This window comes from Ascaphus truei, chromosome 1, assembly GCF_040206685.1.
Source record: "Ascaphus truei isolate aAscTru1 chromosome 1, aAscTru1.hap1, whole genome shotgun sequence".
Taxonomy (NCBI): Eukaryota; Metazoa; Chordata; class Amphibia; order Anura; family Ascaphidae; genus Ascaphus; species Ascaphus truei.
Genome location: NC_134483.1, coordinates 128291644 through 128307535, shown reverse-complemented (window position 1 = coordinate 128307535; position 15892 = coordinate 128291644). Strand labels below are relative to the sequence as shown.

Sequence of the window (15892 nt, the reverse complement as noted above, 5' to 3'; positions counted from 1 at the left end):
CTGTCTGAGACATGAATGTGCTCACTAGTAGTATTTTCATTTGCTGTATGCTACAGCATATGGTGCAGGGTTTTCGTCACGTTTTTAGCCACCATAACTTAGTGAGTGGTTGAAAACTATCCCAGCTTCAAATTGCAAAGCCAGTATAACCAGCCTCATACTGATGAGACCCTAAAGGTCGAAACAGCTGTCTGTGGGTTGGTTTCCTGGCTATGCAATTTAATCCAGGCGGTGCTGAAAAGCTATGCAATGTAATGGATTTTAAAGCAAAGGGATTTGAAGCAAAATGTTAAACTGTGTGCTCATTTGCATGTTATTACCCAGAATCCCTGGCTGCAGTGGAAGTACAGACCTGTCTGGGATCTGGGAATGTGCTCACAAGTGGTATTTTAATTTGCTGTATGCTACGTAAATAAGTAACCTATGAAACCAATCAGGTTCAGTGTACATGAGACAGAACCTCTAAAGCAGTCTTAAAGACTGCAGGAATCTGTGATATTTCACAACACAAAGATCCAGAATATGAAATAGAAATTTTGCAGGAGAGACAGAAGACAAATTACATATGCGAAGGAGTGAATTTAAATATGTAAATGAGCCAATTGAAATGCGCAAATATGCAAATTTCCTAGGTTTCTCAAGTGCAACCACAGGTATCTCTCCACATGTTATATTGACTAGTATTTTAGTAGTTATATAAACACTGCTTTTGTGTTGTTGCTGGAACCCGGGGAAAGCACTGGGCTTCATACCTTCTCCTGCTCCTCATCTCCTCCAGCAACGTCGCCAGGGTTGCCACCTCTCCATGTTTGACCCTCCGGCATTTTCCTGCAATTCCCCCTCCAACTGCAGTGTACATGGCGGCGCGGCGGCAAATGATGCGGTGTTGCCATGGCAACAGGACGTTGCGACACGTCATGATGCCACGTTGCCATGGCAACCTGACACCGTGCAGCCATGATGCTATGTAGAATCCCGTTACCATGGTAAGGCGGCGTCATTTGATGCCGCGCAGCCAGGTTCACTGCAGTTGGAGGGGGTGTTACAGAAGGATGCTGGGAGATGCCGCACCAAGTAAGGGAAGTTAAATTCTCCATGTTGGCCTTCAGTAGAAGGTGGCAACCCTGGACATCGCCTTGTCATGGCAACACGTCTCACAAAGAGAAGATGCCGGAGTTGAGAAGTAGGAGGAGAAGATAAGAGGAAAAATGTGCCGTACCATCACACAAACAGCCCTGTACAGGCATACCCCGCATTAACGTACGCAATGGGACCGGAGCATGTATGTAAAGCGAAAATGTACTTAAAGTGAAGCACTACCTTTTTTCCACTTATCGATGCATGTACTGTACTGCAATCGTCATATACGTGCATAACGGATGTAAATAACGCCTTTGTAACAGGCTCTATAGTCTCCCCGCTTGCGCACAGCTTAGGTTCAGTTTGGGAGCCGGTATTGCTGTTCAGTACGTGCTGACAGGCGCATGCGTGAGCTGCCGTTTGCATATTGAGCGCTATGTACTTACTCGCGAGTGTACTTAAAGTGAGTGTCCTTAAACCGGGGTATGCCTGTATATAAGTCAATTGGTATTCCACTAAAGTATCTTTCTCCCCCACATACAAGAGCCCTATTTTTCAAGGTATGGATTAATATTGCAAATTTGTCAAAATTCTGAAATAAAAAGCTTGAATAATTTTTTGCGTAATACCAACGGTCAGTTTCACACAGTTTGCTAAGTGCTCTGAAAATTGTACATGTCTCTAGTCGAATTCAAACGTTGAAGGGAGGAAAGAGACTGGGAACCAAGTGATAATTAACATGGGAGACATCAGCAGAACGAACATATAGAAATGAGCCCACGAGGTGCACGCACAAACAAGGGAAGAAACCATGCACAGCACATATTGAAAACACATTTCAAATAAAGAGGCAGAGAAGAACTTGATTGGAACAAAATGTTCCCTATGGTCCTTTGTGGATTTATACAACGGTCGGACAAAAAAAAGCTGATCGCAACTCAAACTGTAATTGCCCCATGGTCTGGACGAAAACGTGAATTTACCTTGTCACAGTCTCCATTCTTTATTTGTTTTTCGGACTTGCTCTGTTTAATTGGGCTTTTTACCTCCAGGATCTGGGAACCACAAAATAGTAAAAGCATATAAGATTCAGCTCTAGTATGGAAGCCAAGCAATGCATTGCACTGTGACCAGGTTCGGAGACATGAATACCACACACCGCTCTGTTGATTATATAAATGATGGGATCCCCGCACTCAAAAAATCAATAAGGAGGAGAATTTGTAATCATAAAAGTTTTACTGAAGATCACATATACCGTACAAAAATACTAGGAACACATACATGTATATATATATACAGTGGTTGACAAATCACCAAAAAATCTACTCGCCACACAAAAAAATCTACTCGCCACCTAGTACCAAACGTGTGCTGCTTGGGCCAATATTTACTCGCCCGGGGGTTAAATCCACTCGCCCGGGGCGAGCAAATGTATAGGTTTGTCGAACACTGTATATATATATATATATACATACACACACACACACACACACACACACACACACACACACACACACACACACACACACACACACACACACACACACACACACACACACACACACACATATATAAAAGAAAAAAGTGGACGGATACAAATATCTATAAGCAAGAAAATGGGACAAAGCCCACACCCTAAATCAGACACAAAATAGGGGCAGATGCTATGATACCATATGTACTGTCAGACAACCTCTTATATTGCACACGATAAGGGTCTGGTGTATCTGAAAGGGCTTCCTCTAAATGAGTGGATGTCAGGACCTTAGGTAAATAGATTAAATAGAGAAATTATCACAAATGCAGACTCGGTGCTAACCCAGAATTGGCTGCACACACATAATTAGAGAAAAACACACTTAAAAGGGGAGCAAAGTTTCAGGGTATATAAAACCCCTTCCTCTTGCCCGTTCCCATGGTTGCTAAACAGCATGGTACTTCCCTTGTGTGCTCAAATGTCACAAAGCATTATGATCTCACAGCCCTGTAGATCCAGACCAGGGTCCATTAACAGTTGTGAACATTTGAGCATACAAATGAATTAGCCATAGGCTATTTCCCATGTTTTATTTTTTGCTCTTCATTTTCTATGTTCATAGCTTTTTTGATTGCCAATGAAATATCATAAGCATGCCAAGGCCACACACATTTGAAGATTTTTATTTAGCACCATCAAATAGTTTTTTTTTTTTTTTTTAACTTAATTATAACAAATGAAACGCACCCTAAGCCCTTTGTTGCCACTATGGGAGAATTATACAAAAAAAAAAAAATCTTCACCTTACACAGATGCATATGAAAAAGCAGCAAAGAGAACTACAGTACAGTCATTAGTGATGACGTTCTGTGATCAAATTTGGTAACTAAGAAAAGCAGAGAACCTCAATCAGTGAGATTTTTGGGATTGTTGACCATAAAGAAAATGATATTTGAATTGAGCAAATAAAAATACCACTTGTGGGTACAGTACATTTGCATGTCTGAGACAGGTCTGCAACCCTGTCTTTCTCCATTATCGCTTTGCAAACAGTGCTTCCAATGCAGCTAGGGATTCTGGGTAATGACATGCAAATGAACACTCACAGAGAGTCTTTACCATTGACCCCTATGAGCTTATGTACGTCTAACGCTTCTGAAACCTACTGAGACTGCGACTATACTGACCCTAAAAATGAAAAAGGCGAACTCCACATCATTGAGGATTGACCAGTCTGGAAAAGCAGTGCTCCATGATATTTGTTGTTTTCGTGCCTAAATCTTAAAGTTACTAAACTTATCCCAAATCATGAAATGAATACTGAAAATGGTATTACATAGGCTGCATGTCCAAACACTTGGAATGTATGTACAGTGTTACGAGAGTACAAAATCATGCCATAAGGATTGCCTGTGAGGATCACAGAGGTTAACACGTACAGTCACAGAGAGGCGTACAAAGCATAACTTCACACTGTAGGGGTTAAGAGAAAATACTACTAGACACAAGCTCCCATAACAGTAAGTTGTAAATTCCCAGTCTAGCCTCTGGTGGGACTGATAAAAGCCCTTGACCTCTGCTCTCACAGTTTATGGTTTCTGCCATCCTCCCTGGAATTTACAGCCACATTATAAAAGTAACAAGTGACATCTTGACAAATCAGGTCAGCCCGTTCCAGGGGGACAACCATTACTCATATTTGAGGCAAGTCATGTCTTCCTAGTCTGGCACTGTGCTGCTGAGCAGGTTGCAGTTTTAAGTTTAATATTCAGGATTGTAGATTGTATTGGCAAAGGCTGAGATTTTTAAGCAATATAAACATTACACAAATTCTCATTACATCAATTAATTACTCTGCTGCCAAACAAGCCTGCAGGAGGAAGATGTCTCTGTTACGCGCTACGTAAAACTAGCATCGCTATACAAGAACATGCTATTATTATTATTATTATTAGCCAGTTAACTCCACGGCAGACCTGGTAGATTTTTTTGGCACCAAGAAAACGGGGCAAATTGACAGACACAGTTTGATACATTACATTATTGTGTATTTCACGTAATACAACCCCAACTCCTCAAACCACTCAGTTGTGTATCTGAAGCTAAAGCATGTGTCATTAATCTTACACATTAATGATAAAATGTGCAGCAATTTATTGTCAGAATTTTTTTATTTTTACAGTAACTTTCATGCCAAAGGCATTTTTTGTGCATGACAATACCCAAATTTACCACGCTGTGCCAAGCAATAAGGCATCACATGGCCCATTCAAGTGGCTTACATTTTAGCACCACTTAGTAGATGTCACCCATAGTCCTAGAAACTGGAAAATGGTGTGTGTGTATTCCCAGTACCTTCTTGGGTTTATGCTTTCTCCCTTCTTCCCTCCCCCCCTCCCGTCTTCTATTTTCTGCACATGCGTGAGGCGACTGCTTCTGCACATGTCCTGGTGACTCTGGTCGCTTCTGCGCATGTACAGGCGGAGCTGATCACTTCTACGCATGCGCAGGCGGAGCTGTCCGCTAGTGCACATGTGCAGCGGCGCTTCCATTTCTGTGCATGTGCATACGCACAGGCTGCTTCTATGCATGTGTGATGGCCACTAATGCACATGCGTGGCGTAGCCTACAACCTCCTCTTCTGCGTATGCGCTGCCTACCACCTCTGTGCGGCCTAGACAGTAGCGTGATGTCCTCCTCTTCTGCACATGCGCTGCCTACAACTTCCATGCAGCCTGGAACTTTGAGGTATGCGCTTTGAGGTATGTGCATGCATGGGCGCGCACTCACCTGTAGCGTGAAATCACTTCCGTCATAGATTTTTGTTACAACAGGAGTGATAATGGAGTAATTATGTAAAATTATACTACAGTATTTCAGGTAAGATTTGTGATATAATCCATAAAGAGGGTATGTTTATAACAGAGATACTGTACATGTAACATTGCTTAACTCAATATTCAGACCATCAAATGCAGGGAACATTTAGGAAATACTACAAACTTTTCATTAGCAGTAAAACAGCATATCCATCATGACTTGAAATGTATAAATGTACATTTTGTATGATCTGGTTTGTGATTGCAGTGCAGATAAAACATCAGTTTTATTGGTTGAAGTCTGCTGAATACAGACCAATACCTAGTGTGGTTGCCAAGTGTCACAAATGTACTGCGACTACCCCAGATTTGTGGGTGAATGTCCCAATTTAAGCTGAACAGAACAGCAAAATGTCCCACAAATGGAGACAGCCTGCACTCTTGTGCTTTTAGTTGAATTTTGTGTAGTGATGTACTTATGGTTTGGTGTGAACTGGACTGGAGATGCACATAGTTAAGAGGAGAGAAGGTTCATCCAGTCTTGGCTCCATAAAAAGGTGGCAAAGTGGACACTGTAGGAAAAAAGCCGCCCACCACATAGCGCAAGCCAGATGCTGTTAATCATTGGACAGCATTAATAATTAGCCGTGCCCCCTGGATTACTTATTTGAACGTTGGTAATCCTAATACTCAAAGAATTCTGGGTGGTAACTCGACTCTTTTTAACGTTAAAGATGGCGATTTAGTTCAACGCTGGTAGCCTGCTTCCTAAACATTTTAAGTGTTAGTAAGGTGGGGAGATCAGGGAGTCACAAACACAGGCATTGGCAACTTAAACCCCATTTTAGTCTGGCTCTGACATTATGGTTTTATAAATCCTTCATATCAGAACCCCCCCTGTGTCCGGAACAGAAGAGCATAAGTCCCAGATAACACAATAACAAACTATGCACCTACTACACATATTCATATACTTAGATTGTAAGCTCTTTGGGGCAGGGACTCCTTTTCCTAATGCCACTTTTATGTCTCAAGCGCTTATTCCCATTATGTGTTATATTATTATGTCATGTGTATTACTGGTGTGATAAATTGCGCTATATAAATAAAGATATACATACATACAAGAGTGTACTTGAGAAGAAGTCACTGACACTATACCACTTCAATGGCCCCATGAATACACAGCAGGGCTCAGAAGACTTCTGAAGAGTACATGGATATATGTTCTTTCTAATGGCACAGCTGCAGTGTCTTCCCTTACAGTACAAGAGCAACCAGGACATTAAACAAACTATGACTAAAGTGTTGACCTTTCATTAAATAACAAAGCTGAGAAAACACATTATATACACATTGGTAGGGCTGTGGCTTGCTTCTAATTCATATGTAGACTACTGTATGCCGGCTGCTTCAGCCGTTTCTTTTTTAACAGACAGCTCAGAAGGAAATGTAACATTGGTATGTCTTTACTATACTGGAATATCCCCGAGTCTCAGAAATCTACATAACATACAATGGTTATGGTTTTTGCTGTCATTACTTTGTTGTTAGGTAAACTATCCAGTTTCGTATTCTTAAATATCTAAGCACTTGTTTGGATCAAGTTTTAAAACTTTACATCAGTAGAAGCACAGCTATGAACACTATGGCCCTTTTTCTGTAAGGTGTGATAAGCGTAGACGACGTGCTATCGCCTGAAAAATCCCATTGCCTTTAATTAGCCTTTTCCTGCAATAGCACGTCATCTAAAAAAAGAAATAGTATGCGCAGTCCCAAGATTCCCTCTGTATCCGTAAAAAGATGTCTTTATCCCTCTGCTGCTCACTCTCCCGTGATCAGCGGGGTCAAACCGGAACATATAGACAAAAAGGAAGCGCAAAAGAGAAAAGAACCATCAGTCAATATTCCAAAGCTTTATAAATTGACTCAAAATAACAATATCACAGAAAATAAATGAATTAATAAAGCACGTCATCTGCACTATCACACCTTACAGAATAAGGGCTAATGAAACTAAATGCTAAAATGTATGCTTCGATGTAAATACCTTTTCCCTTGTTGTAATAACGATGCATCTATAAAGATTAGCTGATGGAAACGCAATTTCTGGCACACAGCACCATGCATATAGCCAGATGGATCACATCACCAGCTTGAAAACCAACTAATTACTATGACCAAAGGTCATGGGAAACTTGTGCCACAAGTGCGTCAGAAGCTAATGGGTTAAACTGTGTATGTGGGATATTTTCCTAAATGAGCAGCTGCCTACAGTAAAGACAAACGGTACAGATTGCTTTCTTTGCTGTGAGAAATCAATCTGCACTCATCAAATGAAATGCTGAAAGTCAATGTCTTACTGTCCGCACGGGCAGTTCCCTAATAAGCAAGGCAAAAATATATAAACCATCTAGGTCAGTGTTTATGAATGATTTTCTTGGTTAAAACCAGACTTCATGAATACCTGATGAATTACTGAGCACACACGTGCAGTTCCCACCTATCTGATACGGGAATGTGTGAGTGATTGTGGGTTATCCATGAAGCAAACCCTGACTGGTGGGGGTATGCGAATGAGAGGGTTGAAAAGAACTGGTACCGTATATTTACTGGCTAATATACAAGCAAAGCATATAAAAAAAATGTTCATATCTCTGGTTAAAACATTAGACCAGCACTATATAAAGCTGATGTTGTCTTATGTAATGGTGTTTAGACAAATGGCAAAATGGAAAAAGGGGGAATTAAAAACGTATTTTGAAAGGCAATGCTAGGTTCAAAAAATATTCTACAGGAAAAGAAAGCCAACGTTGGGATGCAACAATAGCATTATGTGCTCTAGTAATATTATCCAATTAAATTAAGAGAACCTGCAATGTTATATGGTATTACATTCTATATATGGAAAAGGTAGTCCACATAGAGAGAAGATCCTTGAGCAGAACGCAAGAGTCGGGATGGTGTATTGCTAGAAATTAGGGCTGAGAAGTAAGGAGGAGCAGAAGAGTGTAAAGCTTTAAAAGTGAGGAGGAGAAGTGAGTGTGTGATACGGGATTTGCTAGGAAGCCAGGAGAGGGATTTCAGCAGGGGAGCTGCTGAGACAGATTTCGGAAAGAGTAGAGCGATTCTGGCAGCAGCGTTTAGGATAGATTGTAGGGGAGACAGGTGAGAAGCAGGAAGGCCGGACAGCAGGAGGTTACAGTAGTTGAGACAGGAGAGAATGAGGGTCTGTGTTAGAGTTTTTGCAGTCGAGCAACAGAGGAAAAGGTGCATATTTGTAATGCTTTTAAGGAAAAAACGACAGAATTTAGCCACCTTTTGAATGTGAGGGAGGAGTTGAGTGTGACCCCTAGGCAACGTGCTTGGGCTACTGGGTGAATAATCATACTTCCATCAGTAATGTGGAAGGAGGTAATAGGGCCAGAGGAGCTCTGTTTTTGCCATGTTTAGTTTAAGTCGGCAGAGGGCCATCCAGGATGATATAGCAGAGAGACATTCAGAAACTTTAGTCTTTACAGCAGGTGTAAGGTCAGGGGTTGAAAAGTAGTTGTGTGTGTGTCATCACCATCGAGATGATATTTGAACCCAAGTGATGTGATTAGGTCACCTAGAGAGAAAAGAGAAGAGGTCCCAGGACAGAGCCCAGGGGTACCCCCACAGAGAGATCAATAGAGGAGGAGGTGTTAGCAAAAGAGACTGAAAGTACGATGGGAGAGGTAAGAGGAGATCCAGGATAAAGCTTTGTTATGAATACCAAGAGCATGGAGAATGTAAGGGAGAAGAAGGTGGTCCATAGAATCAAACGTTGCAGAGAGGTCAAGTAATGTGAGCAGAGTGTAATGACCTCTGTCTTTGGCAGCATGGAGGTCATTAGTTATTTTAGTTAGGGCTGTTTCAGTGGAGTGAATAGTGCAGAAGCCAGATTATAGAGGGTCTAGGAGAGAGTAGGTGTTGAGAAAATGGAGCAAGCGACAAAATACAAGACGTTCAAGAAGTTTAGAGGCAAAGGGCAGGAGGGAGACAGGCCGATAGTTAGAAATTTGAAAAAATGTTAAATCGGGTGCTCTACATTTAGCTGATTAAATGGCATAACATTTCATTAAGTGCAAGTGCCACAAATATTTTGTGAAAAAAGTATATATTATATAAAAATATTACTTGTCAGCACATTCACATGTCTTAGACAGGTCTGCAACCCTGCTTTTCGCCATTATCACCTAGCATACAGAGCTTCCAATGCAGCAAAGGATTCTGGGAAATAACATGCAAATGAGCACACAGTGCCACCTTTTGTCACAACGCCATTATTACATGAAACCCTTAAGCCAATGCTTGCTGTTTTAAACACAGTTTATAAATATAGCCTGGGATGAGATGCAAAGTCAATGAACCCACTCAAAGATAGACTGTTTCGACCTTGTGGGTCTCATCAGTGGTTGTACTGGCTTTGCCATTTGAGACATGAGTAGGTCTTCACCACACATTATTTAGGTTATGCTGGGTGAAAGTGAAAGGCTTTTTGCCATTATCACCTAGCATACAGTGCTTCCACTGCAGCAAGGGATTCTGGGAAATTACATGCAAATGAGCATATACGTGAATCAAGTGATCAATTACAACACAATCATATAATCCTACAAAGTGAAAAATGTGAATAAACTATTTAAATAAAATGAAAAAAAACCTTCACCAATTTTGTATTGTGAATAAAGTGATATATAATTGAAAAGCAGCTCAAAAACCCTCATCAGATCGTTCTTTGGTCTCTACAGTACTGTGATTTTCCAGGTGGAGGGAGCGCAGGATTTCACAGTCAGAATATGAAAAGATAAAAAAACACACAATAGTGCGAGCAATGTATATAAAGTATGGAAAACTCAAAAATATGTCAGTTCCACTCACAGATTGACAAAAAGTATAAGGCGTATCAGAGATCCAATCTCTCACTGATGGGAGCTTATGGTGGCTGGAATTCAGGTCAGTGTATACAGATAGACAAGAAACTTCCGAATCCATTCATGAAATGATCAGTGAGACGAAAAGTGTCATACCATCCTTGCTGCCGCCCGGAATAGACGTCACTTCTGGGATCGCGCGGGACCGCGCTGAGGGAGCAGACACACTACCCACAGAGAGGCCAGGGAAAAGACAAGACCCCGTACATTGCGCCAACCACACTTGTGGAATGTGAGAGTATTTCTTACCATTTTGTTGTGCAATACAATTTTGTAAGCATACTGTGCCATGAGTTTCCTCTATCATTTCATGAATGGATTCGGACGTTTCTTGTCCTATCTGTATACACTGACCTGAGTTCCAGCCACCATAACTTCCCATCAGAGAGAGATTGGATCTCCGATACGCCTTATACTTTTTGTCAATCTGTGAGTGGAACCGACACATATTTTTAAGTTTTCCATACCTTATATACTGTCAGGATCCGTGAACCGTGATGTGCTCGGTGAACCTGGTGCTTACCCCAACCCGTGATCGGGCCTCCCGTTCCTCTCGTCAACCATGACGCTCCTCTTCCTCCTCTTATGACCAGCCGCCATGCTATGGGCGCGCGCGCATCCCGCGTGGAGGTAAATGCGCTTCCCTCCGGTCCCGCCGCCAGACTCCGCTCACGTGGCGACGTCATCGGTGCACGGTCAGTGTGCGCACAAGTCGCATCATCAGGGATCCTTCCCACACCTGTCTCCTGCACCCAAACTACCAATCACGGTCAGCCTTACTGACGCACCTCCTCCTGTCTGTACCTCATTGGTTCCTCTCTCCTATATATGCTCAGCAGGCCCACTGGCAAATCGGCTGAGAATAAACCTTCCTATGTGCGAAGTGTTCACTGCTACCCTTGCCTCCACAGTCTTGTCTTGTGCAATTCCTAGCTTCTATGTTTTTGACCCCAGCTATTCTTTTGAACTCTGCTCTTCTATGCTCCTGACCTTGGCTACCAGCGACGATCCGCACCTCTCCAATCCCGACAAAGTACCACGCCGATCCGCACCTCCCCAATCCAGGCCATGGCTAAATACCTTCAACGATTCGCACCTCTCCAACCCCGACCTCTGCAAGTACCTCCGACTATCCGTACCTCCCCAACACCGATCCGGCTACCTCAACCAATCTACACGGCAGGTGCACCCACGCGGTTGTGGGTTTGTGTTTATCATATCCCCACCTCGGCCTCGCAGTCATACCTTGTTTCTGGTGAGCACTCCGTTACATATTGGTAACATTGGTCGCACTATTGTGTGTTTTTTATCTTTTCATTTTCTGACTGTGAAATCCTGTGCTCCTCCCAACTGGAAAAACACAGATCGTTAGAAAGACAGGCAGGGTCAAGCTTGCTGTTTTTGAGTAATGGTATAACTGTTGCATGTTTGAAGAAAGAGGGAAAGTTACCAGAATAGAGGGAGGAGTTAAAAATGTGTGTGAGCGTAGGGATTATAGTAGGAGCAAGAGGTTTAAGGAGGGAATTGGGTGAAGACGACAGGTGGTAGAGGGAGAAGAGGAGATCAGCAACGACACATCCTCCTCTGTTGACAGCGAAAAAAGTGTCAAGGAAGGCAGAAAGATAGTTAGGAAGCGGTGTAGGATGGGAGGAGGATACAGAGGGGATGTCCTGACGTATGGATTCCACCTTTTCCTTGAAATAGTCAGCAAAGTCCAGAGGTGAGATGGAGGAATAAGAACAGGCAGCAGAGGGTGGTCTGAGTAGGGAGTCAAAGATAGAGAAGAGTCAGCATGGATTCGACTAGTGCGTGTTGATTAGTGAGGAAAAGTAGGTTTGTTTAGCTTGAGAGAGGGCAGAGTTGAAACAGGATAACATAAATTTGTAGTGAAGGAAGTCTGCGAGAGTGTGAGATTTCCTCCAGAGGCATTCAGAGGAACAAGTGCAGGAGGGCAGCATGTGCGTGTGGGAATTTAGCCAGGGTCACGGGTTAGAAGGGCGAGAACGGCAGAGAGAAAGCGGGGCATGATGATGTCACATGACCCCGCTGCGTCATTTGATGCCGCACCGTGGTAAAGGGGGGGGGGCGCGACAACGGAGGAGAGCAGACAGGGGGGTGCAGCAAGAAAAGCTAGCCACCCCTAGGTTAGAGAGAGAAAGTGGGAAGCCTGAGGGAGGGAGGGGTCATCAATATGGCAGTTGAAGTCCCCAAGGGAAAGAACAGGGGAGTCTGAGCAAAGAAAGAGAGACAGGATTCAAAGTGAGAGAGAAAGACAGAAGGGGGATGAGTAGAGGTAAGTGGGCGATAGATGACCAGTGGACAGCGAGAGGAGAGAAAAGCTGGACAGTGTGAGCCTCAAAAGAGGGAAAAGCAAGAGAGGGAAAAATAGGAAGGGTTCAGTTGCGGTAGATAGAGGAGAGCAGAAGCCCCACGCCTCCACCCCTGCCATCAGTGTGGGAGAAAGAAAGGCCACAATAAGAGAGGGCAGCTTCCAGAGCAGTGTCAGACTGAGTGAGCCAAGTCTCAGTTACAGCAAAGAGGAGCCGAGAGTGAGAGAAAAAAAAGTCATGCACAGAGTGAAACTTGTTGGAAAGGGAGCGTGCATTCCAAAGGGCACAGGAGAAAGGGTGAGAGGAGGGAGGGTGACAGGGGATGGGTATGAGGTTAGAGGGGTTGACACCAGAAGAAGTAGAAGTTGCATGTGGATGGCGAGGATGAGCGCATCCAGAAATAAGGCAGGGACCAGGATTGGGAGAGATATCCCCAGAAGCAAGGAGGAGAAGCATGGATAGAAAGAGAATGTGTGAGGAGGATTTGTAGGGGTGTGTTTTGGTGCAGGGGCAGGGGATAGCTGTGTAGTGACAGAGGGCTCAGGTAAGAAAGGAGTTAACGTGAACTGATAAGTGGCGAGGAAAGAAGAGATGGAGATATATGAATAGAGTTAGAAACATACTGAGACTTGTAGAAAGAAGCACACGTTTTGAAAAGAAGTAAGGACAGAACAAATATAAATAGAAGTGGCAGCATAGCAGCAATTGTTTAGTGCTGAGATGTGCAGTCTGGGATTGATAATATCCTCCTTTCCAGCGTAGTTCAAATCCAGAATTCAGGGCTAGTAGGTGTTGTGTTGTCCACTTGTTTCACTCCTGTTGAACTCCACACTACATGCTACTTAAAAAAGATGCTACTTTAAATGTAGGCTGCAAAACAGCTAAGGTTGCTTGGTCTGTAGTTATATAGCTCTAAAAAGTCACCTGACTGAATTAAGTTCAGCCCAGCCACATTGATTAGTACATGTGAGGCACATTAATAAAAATGGTATTTCTAAACAGGCTGTTGTCCTGGCTACTGTAGGTGTTACAAGTTGAATTTAATTAAAAGACACAGCAGGGGATGATTTAGAGACAGAACAAGTGAGACAGGTAAGAAAAAATAGAAAATATTTAATGAATGCATCCAAACAAGTAAATAAAATCAGGAATGATGTTTCATTCACACAAGGTTCTTTCTCAATGATTTTTGTACTTGTTTGGATGCATTACAGTAATTAAATACTTTCTATTTTTTCTAACCTGGAGTGCTGTGGACTACCTTTTCCATATGTATTATTGCATGGTCCGGATTTGGTGGACTTGGATCGACCAACCTGCACCTAATCTACTAAAGATAGGTTTGCTATATGTTTCTGCTTTCTTTTGTATAGGGAGTGCCTTAGTTCCTTTTCTTCCCTGTGTCATTACAGTTTATAGATATTTTTATTTTATTTTTTTAACAAAAGAAAAAAAAACGACAGTTTAGTAGAAAATTAAGTATCTGAGAAGAAAAAAAGGAAATGCAAAAGCCATTTCTAAAAAGAAATAAATACAAATTAGGCTTTTTTAAAGAAACAGGACTAATATGTAAAACCTTTAGCCAAATTCTGACCCTAATGAAGAATGGTCATTTTTATGTTCAACAATGTTATCAGTAGCATTTACATTGTATATACTACCTTTGTGCTCATTAGCCTTTTAACTTAATAGCATAATATATGTGTAGCCATGTCTGGTTTTAGCTACCAGTCTGCCCTCCCTGACATGCAAGCCCTGGTAACAGAGCAGGACCAATAATCCTGGGTTTTCCCCCACACTAAACAGCTGCCTTGAGTGGCAGGGGAGGAGGCGGGCTAAGGCCTGTGTTTTGCCCAATCCTGTGTTCAGACCTTGGACCTTCCCCCCCGGTACTAAAGGGCTGCACACCTAAATTTAGGCAGTGTCTCTCCCCCCTTGAGAGAGACAAGTACCACACAGGGGCGTGCCGAGCATTTGGCACCTACTGTCCCCTCCCCTTGGGGGAGTGAGTAGTGATACCTTTCCCCTGACTTTATTAGGGAATCAGGGAAGAGCAAGGACTGCCCTATTGCCCTTGGCCTGGATGTCCAGGGACCATCCTGAGGTTGGAGACTTATTTGACTATACTGAAGCAGATACAAGTTGCGTTGCTGTATTTAAAGAGAGCCAATAAAGTGTTCCAGTTAACTTTACTCCTGCCTGGTGTGCAATCTATCAGTGGGGAGTGGAAGTAAGTTCTCCTGCAGGTATTGCCTTCCCCAATGACAACAGCAGAAAGCTCAGCATCCTGTGAACCAGCAGGTAATCAGCACAACACACCTGGTAACAGGGGAATCTCCCAGAGGGTGGAGGAAACACTGTTACATATGGAACCATAAAGACTGGTTGAAACTGTCCCAATGATGTCACTGCAGGAATCAATGCAAGCAATACTGCAATTACATCATCAATTAACTAGAAACCAACAGACAGATGCAGTTATCTCAATGACTCCAGCTTCCATCCCACTAATAAAAAACGAGCCATCATAGACAGCCAGGCTAAAAGATATTACAGCATACGCTCTGACACTAAAGACAGAAACAGACACCTTCCACCCCTGAGTGTATCCTTCAGACAGAAGGGACACAAGCCAAAGACTATTGCCTCAACAATCACATCTGCACTTAAAGTCCCACGAGAACAACTGCTCCAATACAAGAAGAAAAAAACACATGCATCCACTAGTGGCTACATACAACCCTACCCTAGAGGGAATGCAAAAAATAATCCAAGATCTGCAACCCATGCTGACAGGAAGAAACATTAAAAACATTTTCATCAAACCTCCCATCCTTGCATTTCGGCAACCACCAAAACTCAGACATAAGTCAGTCAATACAAAACTTCATAAGGAACTGAAGGATGCTATTAATGGCACAAGACCATGCGACAACACACACTGCAAACTTTGCAAACATATATGCCAAGATCCCACAGCAAGTCACAAACTTAGAACATTCATTGTTAAAGGAACATTTTGCTGCACGTCCAGGAATGTGATACAGTATAGATGATTCAATGCAGCAAATGTGACCAAGGATGTACATTGGTGAAACTAGCCGAAATTTCGAACCAGATCAAACCTACACAGGCACACAATAACACACAATGAAGAAAGATGATATTGCACTCCAGTGGAACACCACTTCTCAGTGTCATATAATTACATAAATTACTTAAAAA

At 42.7% G+C, this 15892-nt stretch overlaps 1 protein-coding gene across 4 annotated transcripts in view; it reads right to left on the bottom strand.

Annotated features, from left to right (window-relative positions):
• MLLT3 (MLLT3 super elongation complex subunit) overlaps positions 1-15892 on the bottom strand; it is a 343568-nt gene that overhangs the window by 15562 nt on the left and 312114 nt on the right. For all 4 annotated transcript variants that reach the window (XR_012800564.1, XM_075594656.1, XM_075594654.1 and 1 more), the window contains one exon: positions 2064-2135. Coding sequence is in view for 3 of the 4 variants with exons in the window: in XM_075594656.1 (XP_075450771.1) it covers positions 2064-2135 (72 nt within the window). In the remaining variant the exon portion in view is untranslated. The remainder of the gene's footprint in view (positions 1-2063; positions 2136-15892) is intronic.